This window comes from Gopherus evgoodei, chromosome 1 (assembly GCF_007399415.2).
Source record: "Gopherus evgoodei ecotype Sinaloan lineage chromosome 1, rGopEvg1_v1.p, whole genome shotgun sequence".
In the NCBI taxonomy this organism is placed as follows: domain Eukaryota; kingdom Metazoa; phylum Chordata; order Testudines; family Testudinidae; genus Gopherus; species Gopherus evgoodei.
Genome location: NC_044322.1, coordinates 275,169,780 through 275,189,287, shown reverse-complemented (window position 1 = coordinate 275,189,287; position 19,508 = coordinate 275,169,780). Strand labels below are relative to the sequence as shown.

General features: G+C 42.5%; 1 protein-coding gene across 2 annotated transcripts in view; it reads left to right on the top strand.

Annotated features, from left to right (window-relative positions):
• Positions 1 to 19,508, top strand: part of ATF7IP (activating transcription factor 7 interacting protein) — a 172,152-nt gene that overhangs the window by 137,264 nt on the left and 15,380 nt on the right. Inside the window, exons 12-14 of one of the 2 annotated variants that reach the window (XM_030548115.1) lie at positions 5,399 to 5,477; positions 11,395 to 11,550; positions 12,804 to 12,989. In XM_030548115.1, coding sequence (XP_030403975.1) covers positions 5,399 to 5,477; positions 11,395 to 11,550; positions 12,804 to 12,989 — 421 coding nt within the window. Of the gene's footprint in view, positions 1 to 5,398; positions 5,478 to 11,391; positions 11,551 to 12,803; positions 12,990 to 19,508 lie in introns of both variants that reach the window. The other variant, XM_030548108.1, reaches the window with a different exon arrangement.

Genomic DNA, 19,508 nt, shown 5'->3' with positions numbered 1-19,508 from the left:
TGTCACTGCTTAAGAAATGAGGTTTTTAGGAGAAACTTGGATCAGAGATAAAGCAGTGCCTAATGGCCACTTGGTTCCTCCCCACTGGCCATGTATTTCAGGTAGAATAAACCACACTAAATGAGACATGAAGTGGCATTGTGAAGCACTTGCATATTGCTTCCAGGATTGGTGGAGGTGGCTGCACCTGGTTCTGGTCTATTACCTCTTTTTCCCCTCTCATTGGTTTTTCTTCCTCCTTTAGTTTCCTCCTCTTACCCATCTGTTGCCTGTTTATTCTTCCCTCACCCTTCACTCTTTCCTGTCTCTTCTGTCCTCCCTCCCTTGTTTACTGATACTTCTCTTGTGCCTTTCAATATATATTGTTAATCTTGTTGGGATGGCTGCACAGCAGACTTCAAAGTGAAATTTGCTAGTCTGGAAAGCTTCACTTTGCCATGAAATGGCTTCCTTGGAAAGTGAAATTCACCAAACCAACTTGAAAACCAACATGAACACATTAAAAGGAGCACAAAAAGGTAGCTTATAAACAATACAGAAACCATAAATTAATTTCTTATTGAAATCCCAAATTGTTTTTTAAAAGTATTAATATTCAAGGTGTGTGACCTTTGACATTTAAGTTTCAGAACAGAGTTCTTTTTTACAATTAAGCTTATAAATTACTGGGAAAGGATTCCTTTTCAAAATTAAGTCTAGCATAAGCTTTAATGGTATTGGTATGAAAACAACCACAATACTAAAGAAAAATGAAGTTAATTTTCTTTCACACTCTACAGAAGGGGCACTATTGCATAAATAAATATACAATATGACCACTAGAAGTTAAACATACAAAATTCTCATGATGCAGAATTACCGGGTTGACCGTACAAAAACAAATGTCAAAAATATGCCAAATGAAGAGAAGATTAAAGAATATTGTAGCAAATGGAATTTTTAGTAATTAATTTCTGCTTTTTTGGTATGAAGGTTTATAAACATCAGTGCCTCTTTTACAGTAGGATTCAAGAGATAGGATCTAGCAGTCTTGTGACCAGTTTCTGTTTGAAAATGACCTTCAAAGTTTTTTAAAATTTGTTCACTTTTTTGCCTGAGAGACTCAATGATCCATGGCCATCCGTATCTGTTTTGTTTATCTGTGTCAAAGTCCTTATTGTAATGATTTTTAAAATTCTGAAATGATGGCTATAAACCCCTCATCATAAAAACGCAAGAGGAATTTAAGCTTTATTTTCTGACATTAACTGCTCTTTGTGTGCCAAGCACATATAAGTATGATTCCCCTCTCTGTTGCATCCGTCACTTAAACATTCCTGCAGTGTCTTGGTGAAAGTTAATTGTTTAGGTTAAAATGGTTATATTGCTGCCTTCTAGCATGTGGAAGGAGAAAAGACTCTTACATTAGGAGGAGCTCAGATTAGTCCGTGGTTAACATGCCCACAGGGTTTGTGATGTCATTATTTCATAGAACACAGAGTTACATAGGCTACAAAGGGCAAACTTCTAGAAGAAACGAAAGACAGAAGCAAGTTGTTTTTTGTTTTAAAGTATGTATATTAACATATATAGGTGGCTAGGAAAATTTAAAAAGCTTTGCTATCCACCCTTAAGGCAGCTATCAGTCTCATCCCCCACTGTTACAGATGACTAAACCTCCACTGAGTTTGGGCAACCTTTATGTTGCAGCTGAAAAGTGAGAGCCTGGTTCTGAGAGGGGATAGAAATTAGCAAATCTATTGCATGTTCTTGGGTACAGAATGATCTCTGGAATCGTATGCCTTTTAAAAAAAATAAATAAAGCATTTTGTTTCTGTTCCTGTTCACTTGGCAGACTGGACTGTGGATTTCCTTCTGTTGTTCAGATTTGCTAGGACTAATCACAAGTTTCCAGCAGTGCTTTTCTTTTCACCTAAGCTCCATTATCTCTGTGCACCATCTCGTGTTCTTTACTCTGTTCATGTCAACTTCCATTTCAGGCAGCTGCTTTTGGCTTCTCGTGGAGCATTCAGCCAGCCAACAGGCAAAAATCCTACACTGTGGCTGTGACATGCCTCAGATCACAGTGAGCTGATTCCTCTCCCACTCTACTTACAGGAGGAGTAGCAGAGGATATTCCTCGCAGCCCGTTGTCAAAGCATAGTCTTCAGTCGAAAGGGGAGGAGCTGGATTTTCAAATAGTAGGGAACAGGTAGTAAGAAATACTTTTGGGAAACTCAGATGAGATCTTCCTTTCCCAAGAACTTAGATTCCTTAGATATGCTCTAGGGGTTATTCTGGGAAAATCTGATGGCCTGTGTTATACAGAAGGTCAGACTAGATGATCACAGTGGTCCTTTCCAGCCTTGGAATATATGAATTTATGTAACTTGATTGTGATAGGCAGAGGTTTGATGTAACCAGAGTTCTTATGTCCTCTAGCCCATAGGTCCATGGCAAGCTCTGCAGTCTCCCTCACACCCTCCAACACTAGGAACAAGTGGCCACTTTTTCCAAGGATTGGCTAGGCAGCCACTCAGTCTGTGAAAAATATCCTCTTTTCCATTAGATGTTAATATTTCTCCCTTAGGCCCTGGGGACAGAATATTTCAATCCACCTTAAGAAAACAGTATGAATTGATACTTAAATGTCTGATTGCCAGGGCTTCCTATTACTCTGTGCACTCTTCTCTAAATTCAAGAGCTCTGCAAGAACATGGTAGTTCAATGCCACATTTGTAGGAAGTAAAGATAGACCTCATTTTACTTGCCAACTAATTTTGTATGTGATTCTTGAAAGACTCAGTTAAGGCCCCGGTGATGGCAGGCACCGCTGAGTTCACTAGTTCTGGTTAAGGACAAGCAGTCTTGCATCTACACTCCATGGTATAGGCCTTTCCTTTTGGGGAGATTGCCTGTACAAGACCTTGGAAGAAGACGTATCTGATCCTAAGACATTGTTCCTTTCTTACATGCCAAAAAACCTGAGACTTCATTGGCTAATTCATTTAGGACTTGCTTGTCCTTTTGTGAGTCCCCAGCTAGATTATTTTTACAGATTCTGACCTTCCAGCTTTTCCAAAGTCAACTCCCAAAACTTCCAAGCTAATAGAACTTGCAGGCTTGTTAACTGACTGACACAAGTTAGGCAGGCCTCCAAGTCTGCATCTGAGTTAGTTTCTCTTCTCCCTCTGGAGGTTCATCTAAGGAATCTGTATTTCCTTCTCGCAGAAGGAGTGGAAGGAAATCACTTCAGACTGAGTCTGAAAACTAAAAAATGGCTAAGCATTAGATTTTTCTTCTTCCTCCTACTCCTCACTGAGTCTCTTCTTTTTTTCTTCTTCTTCCCAGAAAAAAAAAAAAAGCTATAGCAGAAAGCATACTTTATTTTCTAGACAAAGTCACCTACCCATTTCCTCAGGATAAAAAAGGAAATCTTCTGTCTGCTTAATACTAACCATGCAGTCAGAGGGAAATTGCCTTGTGTAAGATCTGAACTTGCCTAATCAATTCATCCAGTACAGAAAATTCAAGATGGAAACTAGTCTGTCTAGCATAGTTGTTACAGAGCAAGATAATTTCTTGTGTCAAATTGAAAAGAATTATACCAAATCTAGAATCCCATCAGTTCTCATTTTGCCCTCAAACAGAGCCTTTTTCAATAAAACCTCCCTCAACTTTCATCTTGCCTCATGTAGGATATTGATAAAGATCCTTAGCACTGGCAACAGCAGCCATCAGGGACAGCAAAATCCAAGTGATTTCTCTGTTTGGATGACTTACTGAACAGATCATCAATATCAGCCACTCTAGATTCAGATGTCCCAATGTTTAGTGACTCATCACTTGTGATTAATAATACACAGGAAAACTGCTCTGACACCATCCTTTCCCTCTCAGTGGAAAGGGATGATTTGCCAACTGAGAATTCATAGAGGTAGCTTCTAATGTCATGGCTCTTCAGATACACTGTCATTTGACAGAACAGCACATCTTTCATTTTCTAGGACTGATAACTGGCATTTGAACTGGCCCAGGGATGAGACCCTATTCTATACCATTTCTTCACATTTATTCTTCCCTGGGATCAATTGTTATGTTTACTCTCAGCCCATTTATTTATCCCAGGGAGTTTGGGAGTCACTAAGGTTGCTGAATCTGCAGCCAGTGGTGGACTTTAGAAATACATCTGTTCACCACCCACACCAACAAGAAAGTTCCCAAATTTTGCAGCAGGCCTAAGAAACCAGGAGTGTTCACATCATGGATTCTTTCTCCAGAGAATGTGCGCAGAGACCCTGAAATATACATTCTTCCCTCCCCCGTCATCTCTTTCCTATCATCTCAAGAAAGTGCATCGGTGGAGGGTAGACTGACTAGGAAGTCTGAACAGCTGAAAGAAGAATATGGTTTCAGATTTTGTTGAATGCTTCTTTGCAGAAACCAAGTTTACTGCTAAGGAAAATCTCTCTCTGGTGGGTAATGTTTTAGTTTGTTACAACAATCATAGAATAGTATATCAGGGTTGGAAGGGACCTCAGGTCATCTAGTCCAACCTGCTGCTCAAAGTAGGACCAATCCCTCGACAGATTTTTGCCCCAGATCCCTGAATGGTTCCCTCAAGGATTGAGCTCACAACCCTGGGTTTAGCAGGCCAATGCTCAAACCACTGAGCTATCCTTCCCCTCCATATTGAGCCCTCATGAAGACTTAAAAGCTGCTTTTGTTAATCAGCTTTAAAAGAGTGCTGCCAAATGGCTTCAGCTGTATGTTACTCCAACATAACCTATGACTATCATTACATTAATGAAATGGCTTCAGAAGGCTGGACACAACTAGAAATTTTTAATTGTCAGTGTTGATTTGCCCAGTAAATGTATAGATACCCAAGTGGTTTTTGCCTTTACTTTTTCAGTATGAAGTCAGGTTCATAATGAGCATATAGTATGGGCTATTTATTTCAGGTTGGTTAATGCATTTCTCTGATGGTTAAAGCCACTCTGCTGCTGCCTTTGTTTCATTTAAGAACACAGATGTTTCATAGAATAACTGAGGAAATCACAGCCTGCTGTGTATCTTGGCTTAAAACACTGAGATTCTTGGATGGAAGGTGGCTATATAATAATAATAATAATTTATATGTTTGTTTATAAAATACCAGTACTCTACAATATCGCTCCACTACATCTTACAAAATTATAAAATACTGGTGTTACATCCTATTCATTCTGTTTTCAGCTCCTTCTCAACCATTGTGAATGTCATCTCAAATTTCCTCCTTCCCCTAATATCACCAGTCCCTCTCCAATCACTGTGCATTAGCTCTGAACCCCTTTTTACTCAGTTTTCAGTCAACACCTCTTTATCTGCTGTGTTCCATGGAGTTGCCTTTGCAAAATGCAGGAGTTTTGTCTTTCAGAGTGGGAAGGTCACAGGCAGTGACTCAGGAGGTGTCATTGATCTCACCCTGGATGATGAAGATGATGGCTCTTCCCAAGGTAAGTCAGAAGAGATCCATTTAGCGGTGAGGAAAATTGGGCTAGTATTAGTATTTCATCCTACCAATTTGAGAAATGATCCAAAGAAACAATTATATTTTCACAGCTTTCCAAAGGAACAATGGAAATTTCTAATTGATAAGTAGATTAAAAGTTTTTCATTTACCTTCCTACCTATTGTAAACCAGATACTTAGGCAAGTTAGAATTAACCTTTTAACTAATTTGAGCCTTACAGTTGCAGTACATTGCATTGTTTCCTTAAATCTAGTCACTGAAAAGTCTAATAAAGATTCCTCAAGATAGTCTATAGTATTAGTGCTGTACTGAAGATGTTCCACACAGATACTCATGATGCCTTTGCCTGATCTCAGAATTATTTTTCTTCCCCATTTGTAGGTCTTGCAACAATATAGTAGCCTTTACTTCAATAAAATAGCAGTGTAATTTACAGAAAAACAAGAACAGCTCCCTCCCCTACTCAGCTGGTAGGATAGTACAGGAAACATAACTAGGAAGATCATGTAACTTCAGCTCTTTGGCTGTGTCTACACTAGAAAACTTCATATGCATAATTCATCACCAATGTTAGGATCAGCAAAAGATGTAACATAGGCACTCAGGTTTTTTTACCACTGTCATCTAATCTTAATGTCTTCAGTTGAGAAGTTAGTTAACATTATTTTACAATGTTTGTATTCAAAGCTGCTACCCAATTAAATTAATAAATTGTAAAAGGAGCCAGAGGGAACAAATGGAGATTCATGTGATATTTGTCCTAAAATGGATCACGTTACTGTGGCAAACTGTGCCAACAGATCTTTTCTGCCAGTAAAAGATGGACTTTTTTCACAGCTCCTTTCACTCTAATAACTCAGCCTCACAATATAATCTTGTCATTCTGTCAGAGCCCACTTAATTGGGGTTGCTGGAGGAATTTCAGTGATCCTCAAAGGAAAGATGTGACGTCTTCAAGCCCAGTCATAAACTATCTTCTGGTTTGTAAATTACTTCTACCTTCAAAAGCTTTAGTGTCCATTGTAGCTGTCTGGAGAATCCTCTGGCTCCGTCTTTAGCCCTTTATGATTTGTCTACAGAATTATTATTAGATTATTTTACGTAGGTTCTTGGTGCTCTGGGGAGTTTTCTCCAGTTGTGCAGGTTTGTGTTTTGTTCTCTGGTGGTGGTTTTCTGTCTCTCCTTTCTTTCTACCAAATCCCCTGACAGAACATTTTATACAACCCCTGACTGAACACTTACACTTCTAGGGAAGGCAAAGGTTCCTTCTGATGGCTCACCCTTTTCCAACAGGAATCTCCCCGCAGCTCATCAGGAATGTGGAAGGAAGTGCATTTTTTCTGGAGCAGGAAAAGCAAGGTTGGCAATTCTCACTAGTTATTAGCTTTGGTTAAACTTTCTACAATTGTACTGAAAATGGTCAGCACTCTTCTGAACTTGACTTACAATTGCTGTGATCATATCTACTCATCTGGACTAAGTATTGACAGCTAGACTTGGTGTAAATTCACCCCTGTCCAGGGCTCCTTAACATGGCAGACTCAAAGCTTCTGGCCATCTATCTGTGTCCATCCCGTGATGGGCCAATCGCCTTTAAAAAATTGACACAGTGTGTGTCTGTTCTGCCTAGGAAAGTCTCCTATACTGAGCAGATGTTTGGTGTGCCTATTATTCTCCACTAAGATGTCTGAGTTGTGAAGGCTATAGGATGAAGCTCCATCATCAAGATAATGCTACCCAAATACTTGATCTGATCCACATTTTTCAGCTGTGTGCCTTGAATGAAGATGGCTGGTGCTGGAGTATTGGAATGAAGTGCTGGTTGGAACAAGGCCTCTGTCTTCCCGAGGCTGATGGTGAGGCCAAAGAGCTGGTATGTTTCAGAAAACCTGTCAACGATGATCTGAAGGTCATTATGCCTATGAGCTGTCAAGGCGCAGTTATCTGCAAAAAAATGCCTCGACGAGAAACCTCTCCAGCATCTTGGTGTTAGCATTGAGTCTTCGACCAAAGAGGGAGCCGTTAAGTTGATACTAGATGTGTATCCCCTGATCCAAGTCCCTTTTGGCATGGCTGAGAACACGGGTAAAGAACAAGTTGAACAGCACTGGCGCAAGTACGCAGCCTTGCTTCACTCCATTTGAGATTTCAAATGCGTCGGAGTCACCATTGGAGAGCACTTCATCTGTCTGCTCCATGACCACATGACAGTGCATTTGTATGAACCTTCTTGGGCAGCCCAGTTTATGCACAATAGCCCATAGACCCTTTCTGTTGACTCTATCAAAAGCTTTGGTCAAATTGATGAAAACTGCATATAGTTCCATGTTCTGTTCTAAACATTTTTCCTGGACCTGCCTTATGACAAAGATCATGTCCATAGTTCCGTGACCTGGTCTGAAACCACACTGCATTTCTGGCAGATTCTCCTCAGATATGTTTGCAGTTAGTCTGTTCAGTGGAATGCCAGCTAGTATTTTCCCTGCTGTACAAAGAGAGAAATGCCTCTGTAGTTTCCACAGTCAGCTTTGCTGCCATTGTTTTTGAACAGTGATACAATAATAGCATCTTTGATGTCTTGTGGCATTTCTTCTTCCTTCCAAATGCTACTCAAAATGTCATGAAATACCTCAGTAGCCTTTTGGCCTTCTACTTTGTACGGGTCTGCTGGAATACCATGCTTTCTGGATGCTTTGCCAGAGTTCAATTGTTTAAAGGCTTTCATGACTTCTTTAACTGATGGAGGTAGGTCAAGATCCTCTTTGATAGGGTTCTTGGGTAATTAATCAAGGACAACCCAATGAACTGTGGATGGTCTATTGAGTAGACTATTGAAGTATTCAGCCCTTCTCTGTACAATTCCCTCCTTGTCATTGATGAGAGTTATGCCATCTTCTAACTTCAGGGGAGCTGTGCCAGATTTAGATGGTCTGTAGACTGCTTTTGAGAGAGTGTCAAAGAACATTCTTGCCTTTGTTTTATCTGCTGAACTTCTGCAGCTTTCCTCTTCCACTACTCATCCTGCAATCTCCTCAGTTCAGACTGGGCATTGCTCTGTAGGTAATTAAACCTACCTATCTTTGAGATTTGAGATTTCATTCTGCCATTCAACAAATGTTTTATGCCTGTCACTTAGGAGTTTGGAAATGTCCTACTTGTTCTCATTAAACCAGTCCTGGGGTACCCTTTTCTTTGGCCCCAGCACTTATTTAGCTGTGTCAATAATCACATCTTTGAACTGGTTCCATTTTTCTGTTGGGTTGCCGTGATTGTAAGGCATGAAAAAAGCTTATCAAGTGATTGCTGAAACTGCACCTCATAGTCTATGTGCTTGAGCTTTGCTATGTTGAAGGCTGTTCTGTTGAGCTTGTAGCGCTTGCACTGTGAGGGGACTATATGCAGGCTGAGCACTGCTCTTACCGATCTGTGGTCTGTCCAGCATCCTGCGCCACATGTGGCTCTGGTAATTCTGACATTGCGGATGTCTCAGTGGGTGATAACATTGTTGATCTGGTGCCATTGTTTAGACCGTAGATGCATCCATGTCATTTTATCATTTTGCCTAAAGATGGTGTTAATGATGAGCAGATTATGGTCTGCACATTTACCCAAGAGAAGGAGTCCTTTGCTGTTCATCTTTCCCATTCCATGTCATCCTATCACACCTCTCCATTCACTGCTGTTTCTACCAACTCTAGTGTTGAGCTCTCCCAGCAGGATGAGCATGTCTCATGCAGGGGTTAATCTGAGGATGAAGTCCAGGTTAGAATTGAACTGCTCCTTGCATTCCTCTGTGCTGGCCAGTGAAGGCACATAGACACCGATGACAGTGACATGCCGTAAAGGTTTCAGGGGAAATTGAAGTTTAATGAGGGTTGTTCATTCAGCCCAAAAGGTAGGTCAAGAAGTTGTTTCACGAAAGGCATTCTTATTGCAAATCCAACTCCATGGACTCTGTCTTAATCCTCAGCTTGTCCTTTCCAAAAGAAAGTGTAATCACCTCTTAGCTCACTGATGGAACCTTCTCCAGCCAGTCTAGTATCACTCAGTGCTACAAAATCAATATTGTAGCAGATGAGTTCTTTGGAGATAAGAGCTATTCCTTTCTCAGGCCTTCATGCATCGCCTCCGTCCATAAGCATGCTGACGTTCTATGCTCCTAGAATGAGTCTTTTCATCTTTATTGGCTGGATGTTATGGGGCAGGCAATGTGTAGGGCACCATTTCTAACCCCTTCCCTTAAAAAGGGTGAGCAGTGCTACCCTAAAAAAGGCTGCTCAGTTGCCTAGGATGTTGCCCTGGGGACAGAGCTAAACAGCCCCTAGTCCCCAGGTTGTCTAGTTATGTCCTAGTTCTTCTTTATATCTAACTCACATAGCCCTGTGATTAAAACAAGACATATGTATATTTAAAACTCTTTCAGTTCATCTTTAAAATCAACTTATATTGAACATTTTATCTTCCTATGTTTGATTTTAGGCCTTCAGGATTTTATTTCCTGGTAACCATCTATGACATCACTCCCAACTAACATTGCTTACTCTGATCTTGGGCCTCAGTGATATGTAGGGTGACCAGATGTCCTGATTTTATAGGGACAGTCCCGATTTTGGGGGCTTTTTCTTATATAGGCTCCTATTACCCCCCACACCCTCTGTCCCAATTTTTCACACTTGCTGTCTGGTCACCCTAGTGATATGTCAGAATGGGATTCTCTGTGTGCCGTTGAACTGAATTAGTGGCTGCTAGGAGTGCACTTGTCATCCCAGGTCTTTTGAGTGAGTCCCATCAAAGCTTTCCTCAGTGTGCTTGTTTGTGTGGCTTTTTATCTCTACAGATTCTGTTTTTTGTTTTCCTGGTGTTTTTCCCCTTTACGGCAACTGAAGCATCTAGGTAGAGATGTCTTGCCGTTTCCTTGTTAACCTGCTTGTGGACAAAGGAATGCAGTAGAAATGTGATTTATCTTGCTTTTAATAAAGCACTTAAGAGTATTTCTCAGCCTAACTTGAAAAATTATTTCAAGTTCTCACAAGCTGGTTAAAGAGAAAAGCCATTGCTAAGGCTGCATACACAGATCCTCATCACTGCAGTAGAGCAAAGTAAGCAGCATCTCAGTGCAAGAAAAATCATTCTGATAAGCAAATTCGTTGGAATTCAGAGTAAAGCAACAGGAATTAATTGTGGGCTGGAGGAGTTGACTTACAAACAGAAAACAAAACCAAGGCCTACTCTACACTTAAAAATTAAATTGACCTACCTGTGTCATTCACGACTGTGAAAAATGTTGTGCCCTGACTGCTGTAGGTCAGTGCCACTGACCTATAGCCATAGCTGTGCCACTGTAGTGTAGACATACCATTAAGTGCTGAGTAAGTTGGGGAGAGAACATACGTGTCTACAAGTATTAGGTGCTAACCGCAAAGTAGAACAAGAATTACTTAGGGAGGTGTGCAGCATTATTCCTATTAATAAAGGGATGAAATTAAGGAAAACAGTGCCTATGCTGAACATAAAAAATAAGACCTAACAATCATTGTTAGTCTATGGAATAGTCTTTAAAGGAAGTAATTGAAGGCCTATTGCTTGAGCCATTTAAAATTAGAAGAGATATGACATTAGCATAGTGTTTCATGAACTTTGGTCCCTGAATCACAATGGTCTGCCCAGTCTTTCCTGAGAATAGCAGAATGAAATGTAAAAAAACAGAGAGATTGGGCTGATGGAAGATGGGTTCTTTAGAGCATCTTTTATATGTTGGTTTGTAGAATGAAAAGGTGGAAGAACCACCACACTAGCAAGCATGCTAGTTTGGAGGTGGCAGGGGAAGGGACTGGATGACCCAACAGGCCTTTTCATCCGTATTTGCTATTGTCTACAATTTCATTCTGTTTTTGAAGCAGATTCCAAGAAGCAAAATCAGTCGGGTGTATCTGGAATGAGTCTATCCTCCCAGCCCTTAGTTCGCCCACTGCAGCCTTTACAGGCGACTCCTCTGCAGCAGACAGGTGTGCCAACAAGTGGGCCTTCCCAGACTACCATTCACGTACTACCTACAGGTAACTTCATTTTGTATAGTTCTGTGAATGTGGTGATTGGCTTCTGAAACCTAGTGCCGTTCGGTCTCTTGGTGTTAACTTTTTGAGATGACTGTACAGACTCTGTTTTTCAGCAGGTTTTTCATCTTTTTAATGCCAGCCAGACCTTCCTAACCTCTTTGGGTTCTTCCAAAGCTAGAGAAATTTAAATTTTTTAAGCAGAAAAAGGTGGATGAGTCTGTCTGGAAGGGGCTAGATGGCAGAATAAGCTATTGTCCTATAAGCTATTTCCTTCTGGGAATCATAGAATAAATAGAGCAGTCCTATTGGATTATCTAGTCTGTCTCTCAGCCAGGACAAAACTGCTCCTGACAATCCAATAAAAAAACATGGTCCACTGAATAAGACACTTCTAGAAATTATTAGCAATGTTGTTGGCTATCCAAGGAGAGCTGAAGGGACCACCGAGGTGCCAGCTGCCCAAAGGAGGAGGTTGTTGAGGCACTGGGAATCTGCACTGGCTGTGGGGTTTGAATTCCTGAAGGGATTGCAATAGCACAGCCACTCACCCTAGCACCTCTCTAGTTCTTGGGCAGCTCTGGTAGCTAAGCTGCTGTGGAAGTCCCTCCATCCCAGGGTGAACTTTCTCCTGTTAGCAGCATGACTTCAAAAATTAAAGTTATAAGGGAAACATAGGTCTTTCTTCCCCCCCGGCCCCCACCCTGATAGGTGACTGCTGAAGACCAATTAGACCTGATATTACCCAATCACTGAGAACTCTCTAGTGATTTCTGCTCTGTTGCCCACTGTTCGCTAATAATACCGAAGCACACTTACCACCTAGGATTTTCTATATTATTCCTTACATTTTGGATACTATTTAGTTTTTGCAGAGGAGATTTAATAATAGTAAAATGTGTGTGGGTTTTTTGTGCATTTGAACCATGTTAAGTAAGAATTTACTATTTAACCCTGAACTGTATCTCTTGGATATTAAATATTTGTCTTCTCTGTTTGTCTGAAATTTGTATATTTTGGCATTTCTTCATTATATGAAATTTAACACACATACTTCAGTTTTGCTCAGACTGCATTCTTCTATATCCTCCTTAACCCCTTAAAAGTAGATGCACTTAATGTAATGTTTCATAGAGACTGCTTTTATTTTTCACGGCTCACGTGGATCAGTTGTCGAAGATGCCTGCATTCTGGAATGGGGGGGTCTCAGTTTTAATCCTTTTGACTCCAATTTGTGGTCCTTTTTATTTTTCCAGCTCAGACAACAGTGAATGTAACGCATCGTCCAGTGACTCAGAGTGCTGCTAGGCTTCCCATACCGAGAGCCCCTGCTAACCACCAAGTGGTCTATACTACCCTTCCTGCACCACCAGCTCAGAATCCAGTGAGAGGTGCCGTCATGCAGAGCCCTGGTTTAAGGCAGGTCAGCCCACAGAGTGCAGGTAAGAAGTCCTTTTTCATGTATATCCTAGTATTGTGGAGATTGATAATATCAGGATGCTCATTTGATGCCCAGATACCTCTCACGATACTATGCAGAATTGTGGGGTGAATTCTCAGCTTATGAAGACATGAGAAAATCTAAGGTCAGTAAGATCATGGGTCTTTGAAAACATTCCTCACTCAGGCATGTGGATTGAGGAAAGGATGGATAGGTATCTCCTCAAACAATGACAGTAGCAGCCATGGACTTCTGGGTGATTTGTCCAAACTATGGATGAGCATGTAAGATAACTCAACATCAGACCTGCACCAATCTTGTAAAAGTGCGGTGCTAGGGAAGTGGGGAGAGTCTCTTTTATTCTTATGCAGTAAAATTCTTAAACTCATATAGTAAGTCAGACATGGCTTGCCATCAGAATGCTCAGTTTCAGTGTAATTCCATAACAACCTGTAGTGTTTCATACTGTGTTTTTGGACCCTGTTCCAGTGAGATTTATCTTTGGCTTCATTTACTCCTGTATATCTCCAGGGAGCTGAGATTTCCCACCAATCACAGCCTGAGCTATGATGCATGCTGGCTGTAGATGTCAGCAAGCTCAACTCAATACTGTTTGAGAGCTTGGTTCATATTTCCCCCAGCAGAAAATTCTTTTCTTGTCATGAATGGCGCATGTGAACCATAAAGTGCTTAAACTCATGCAACAATTCAGTGCTAGATTTTTAATTGCTATTTATAGTTCCTCTTTTATCATTTCCCTCCCTTCCTCTGCTGTGGGTGATTTCTACGCTGACAAGCATAAATGACCACATTCATTAGTTGTCCTGAGAATGAGAATATACTGATACCTCTGCAAGGCCGCTTGTTCCATAGCCCCTGCTATATACTGCCTCAGGATACTGTGTGCTTGAATAGTATGTGACTGCACACCATGCCTTTGTGCTAAGTTAGTTGATTCACTGCCCTAGTTTTAAAATTAGATTTTTTGGCAGATAGAATACCAGAAAAGACTGTGTATTTCTCTTGCAAAAAAGCCTAAACAGTGTGTGTGAGTGTAATACATGACTTGTGACTGTATTGCCTCAGGCTGTGAGTATATCAGATTGCACTAGCTAAGAAGACTTAGGTCTGGTGAGTGCTTGGGAGCTCTCCACAGAAAGTCAGCATCTGCAGGAAGTACTGTTCTTCAAATATCAGAGGGGTAGCCATGTTAGTCTGGATCTGTAAAAGCAGCAAAGAATCCTGTGGCACCTTATAGACTAACAGACGTTCTGGAGCATGAGCTTTCGTGGGTGAATACCCACTTTGTCGGATGCATGTAGTGGAAATTTGCAGGGGCAGGTATATATATGTAAACAAGCTAGAGATAACGAGGTTAGTTCAATCAGGGAGGATGAGGCCCTATTCTAGCAGTTTAGGTGTGAAAACCATGGGAGGAGAAACTAGTTTTGTAGTTGGCAAGCCATTCACAGTCTTTGTTCAATCCTGAGCTGATGGTGTCAAATTTGCAGATGAACTGAAGCTCAGCAGTTTCTCTTTGAAGTCTGGTCCTGAAGTTTTTTTGCTGCAGGATGGCCACCTTAAGGTCTGCTATAGTGTGGCCAGGGAGGTTGAAGTGTTCTCCTACAGGTTTTTGTATTTTGCCATTCCTAATATCTGATTTGTGTCCATTTATCCTTTTCCATAGAGACTGTCCAGTTTGGCCGATGTACATAGCAGAGGGGCATTGCTGGCATATGATGGCGTATATTACATTGGTGGACGTGCAGGTGAATGAACCGGTGATGGTGTGGCTGATCTGGTTAGGTCCTGTGATGGTGTCACTGGTGTAGATATGTGGGTAGAGTTGGCATCGAGGTTTGTTGCATGGATTGGTTCCTGAGCTAGAGTTACTATGGTGCAGTGTGCAGTTCTAGTGAGAATATGCTTCAGGTTGGCAGGTTGTCTGTGGGCGAGGACTGGCCTGCCATCCAAGGCCTGTGAAAGTATGGGATCATTCTCCAGGATGGGTTGTAGATCCTTGATGATGCGTTGGAGGGGTTTTAGCTGGGGACTGTAAGTGATGGCCAGTGGAGTCCTGTTGTTTTCTTTCTTGGGTTTGTCTTGCTGTAGGAGGCTTCTGGGTACACGTCTGGCTCTGTTGATCTGTTTCCTTATTTCCTCGTGCGGGTATTGTAGTTTTGAGAATGCGTGGTGGAGATTTTGTAGGTGTTGGTCTTTGTCTGAGGGGTTAGAGCAGATGCGGTTGTACCTCAGTACTTGGCTGTAGACAATGGATTGTGTGGTGTGCCTGGGATGGAAGCTGGAGGCATGAAGGTAGGCATAGCGGTCGGTAGGTTTTCGGTATAGGGTGGTGTTAATGTGACCATCACTTATTTGCACCGTGGTGTCTAGGAAGTGGACCTCCCGTGTAGATTGGTCCAGGTTGAGGTTGGTGGTGGGGTGGAAGCTGTTGAAATCGTGGTGGAATTTTTCCAGAGCCTCCTTCCCATGGGTCCAGATGATGAAGATGTTATCAATGTAGCGTAGGTAGAGAAGGGGCGTGAGTGGATGAGAGCTGAGGAAGCGTTGTTCCAGGTCGTCCATAAAAATATTGGCATATTGTGGGGCCATGCGGGTGCCCACAGCGGTGCCACTGATCTGGAGATATATATTGTCATCAAATTTGAAATAGTTGTGTGTGAGGATAAAGGCACAGAGCTCAGCAACTAGTTGTGCTGTGGCATCATCAGGGATAGTGTTCCTGACAGCTTATATTCCATCTGTGTGTGGGATGTTTGTGTAGAGAACCTCTACATCCATGGTGGCTAGGATGGTGTTTTCTGGAAGGTCACCAGTGCATTGTAGTTTCCTCAGGAAATCAGTGGTTTCACGGAGATAGCTGGGAGTGCTGGTGGCATAGGGTCTGAGTAGAAAGTCCACATATGCAGACAGTCCTTCAGTAAGAGTGCTAATGCCCGAAATGATGGGGCATCCAGGATTTCTGGGTTTGTGGATCTTGGGTAGTAGATAGAATAACCCTGGTGGGGGCTCTAAGGATATGTTGATTTGTTCTTCAAATGTTTCTCCATAGATATTCAACAGTTTTGGTGCGCATGTGTACTCAGTGCACTCAAGTTTGGATTCTTTTGGCCATTAGTGTCCATTGGGGACCATACTTCCACCTGAGTGTCTTCATGCTTCCAACCAAGGCATGAAAACCGCAGCCACCCTCACTTCCGTCTCACCGCCCATGGCTATGAGTCAGAACTTGCAGCATCCAAGACTTTTTGCTCACTGTGCACTCTACCCATTGTTTTGTAGATAATTGCAAATTGGTAGGTACGTACTCAGTGTTAGTTTAGAGATTTTTTGATAACGTTTCTCTTAATCTGTGACAAAAACAAAACCTATTTGTTTTTGACTAGGGGTTTGTCTACACAGCAGCTAGACATCCGCAGCAAATCTGTGCCTACCAATTTGAGCTCCCAGGGTTTGGGCTGCGGAGCTGTTTCATTGCTGTGTAGACTCTGGGATGCTCCCACCCTCACAAGGTTCTAGAGCCTGGGCTCCAGCCTGAGCCCAAGCATCTACACAGCAGTGAAACAGCCCTGCAGCCCAAGTCCCACAAGCCCAAGTCGGGGGCCAGCAGCAGTTGTCTAGTTGCTGAGTAGACATACCCGGAGAATTTGTGCCCATGCCAAAACCAGTCATTATGACTGAACCCAAATCTCCAAGATTTCAAAATTTCCTTTTATATGAGGCGGCAGTGCTCCATAATAATGGGCACATCAGATGCTGCTTGTGTCTGGAGGAGTGGCATGTAACAGGCAGATGTCACTTGTAAATCTTTTTCTAAGAGAATCCCAAGAATCTGGAAACTCAGCTGAAGATGTTCCTGTTGGAGAGGTTGATATATCCCTCTTCAAATTCCTGAGCACATAGTTTCAAAAAGTGCTCCTGCGAACCCTTCGGCTCACAAATATGAGACAACCCCTTCAAAAGCTTCATCCCTCGTTAATTGGTAAAACCGAAGAGAAAGGGGGAAAAAGAGCACCAGTCCCACAAAGGGAAGAACTGTAGGTCTCCTTCACCAGCTCCTTCCTCAAAAGGCCACAAATCACCTCAAAAAGGGTAGCTCAAGGCACCAGAATGGTCCCTCTGGCACTCATTCAGGCACTGGTGCCTATGCCTTTCAGCCCCCTTTCTTGGTATCACAGAAGTCACCTGGAACCAACCTCTCAGCCCCAAGGCTCCTGGTATCAATATCTCTGATCCTGACTATCCTGCTGCTGATGTCATCCACTCACCTGACTACAATAGCACCAACTTAACTATACCCAAATCCTACACATTGTCAAAAGACCTCATGGTCTCTTTGGTACTGGACTTTTCTTGGTGAGTGGTAGTGAAGGCACCTCTTCCAGCACCAACTGCTGTTCTTACATAGGTGTTGATCAGAGCACTGTGTGTGGGTGTTCCCAGCACTCTAGCTGGAATAGTTTCTCATGTCCTGGGAGACTTTTATTGTCATCCCCAGGCTCTGCTGATAGTAGGGAGGAGACAGCAGTTCATTCTCTGCATATTCTGGCTAATACACGCCACAAATGGCTGATTTTTATTACCCCAGACATAAGACTTCAGAGGGATGTTATCTGTGGAATCCACTCCCATAGCCATCCATTCAGTATGCCTATCCTTGTCATCCTTAATGGGCAATATGGGGACTTCATCAGGTTAGAATACTAGTGGCAACATCCCGGTACAAGGATAGATCCCCTTACCCACCACCTCACAAGGGGTTATTAAAGGCAACTCAGTGTCCACTCCTGCCAACCAAGCAGACTGGTCATGGCTGTGATGAGGAGTTACAGATGCAGGACCATCCCATCCTGGCACCCATCGCATTGTCATCTGCCGATGAGGCTGTGGTACCCATACCGCAACCACAGATGACCACAAGATGTTCCAGGACTTGTAGGATGGCTCAGACTGGAGTATCCAGTGGAACTGGTCTCAGAAAAATCGTACAAGCTCCTGGAAATCCTTCACACCTCGACCTGAACGATTTGCAGTGCCCATCAGTGAAGAGCTTTTAGCACCACCTAAGTTGCTCTGGCAGGTGCCCACTTCTTTGGTACCAACATCAAAATAAGCAGATCATTCCTACCAAATGCTTTCCCAAGGCTTTTAGCAATTTTACACTCACACCTGGGTCATTGGTTGTTGCAGCACCTAACAAAAGGTGTAGCCAAAGACAGCAGAAAGCAACACCTTGAAGCAAGAAGTCCCAGGAACTAGATTTATTTGGGGAGAAAAATAATTATTAAACATCTAGTCTTCAAATGCAAATCACCAGTTCCTAGAGCATCTTGGTGAAGTACAGTTATTTAAATTGGGACTCCATCTCTTTAATTCATCAATAGGTTTCCTCAGATAGCAGAAATAAGTTTGTGCCCCTGATTGCCAAAGGTGAGCTTGTGACACTTGCATCACTCTGTGGCGACCTTGATACTGCTGACAGCATGTAGATCCATGGCTACCTCGATTGCCATGAGGAGATTTTCTTGGCTCCAATCGTCAGGAATCCCTGAGGTACGAGTTACAATTGAGAATCTTCTGTTTGAGGGATGTGGACTTTTTAATGTAAAGACTCATGAAGGTTTACACTGAAGGACGTGAGTAATGTTGAGGTCCCTAGGAGTCTGTAGAGGGCTAGTCACGGGTATGGTTATGAAGTGTATGAGTCTTAGGTTCACTCTTCAGGATTCCCTGGAGAGGTGCAGAACTCCATAGAGGATTTACCGATTGACAACTCAGACTTTTTCAGTTCGAAAACTGATGAGCCTCTACACTCGTTGAAAGACTGTAAATGCACCCTTCACTCCCTGGGAATTTATGCTCTGGCCCCAAAGAGAGAACACCACAGGCAAGTATATAGGCCAAACCTGCTCCTGCCACAAGTATTCCATCACCAGTGCCCAGCTGACCCTCTGTGCAAGATTTTCATCCCCTTCTACTGCCACGACCTTTACTCATGTGCTAAGGGCTACTTTTGATGCCTCAGTCAAGAACTGCCTACCTTTATTGATGCCAACCACTTCTGTCTCCCCACTCCCCATCCCCAGTCTTTGGGGGCCCTCTCACACTTTTTGCCTACAACTGGGACTCGTGTCACAACAGGCAAGTAGGTTCTAGAAACCATGCACCATGCTTACTCCATCATAGTTCTCTCCCTTCCTCCCACAAACCTCCTTCCCAGCCTCTCTCCATAGACCGCTCTCACAAGGAGATTCTTTGGCAAAAGGCAGAGTCTCTAATGAAGGGCAGTAGAACAAGTGCCATCTCAATATCAAGGGAGAAGGTTGTATTCCATATGTCTTAGTCCCAAAAAGTGATGGGTAGAGACCCAGTGAGGACCTTCAACAACTGAACATCTTTATTCAAAAGCCAAAATTCAGGATGGTTACACTAGCATCAATAATCCCCTCCCAAGAGGAGGCAATGTGATACACATGACTCTCCATGTGAAGGATACCCT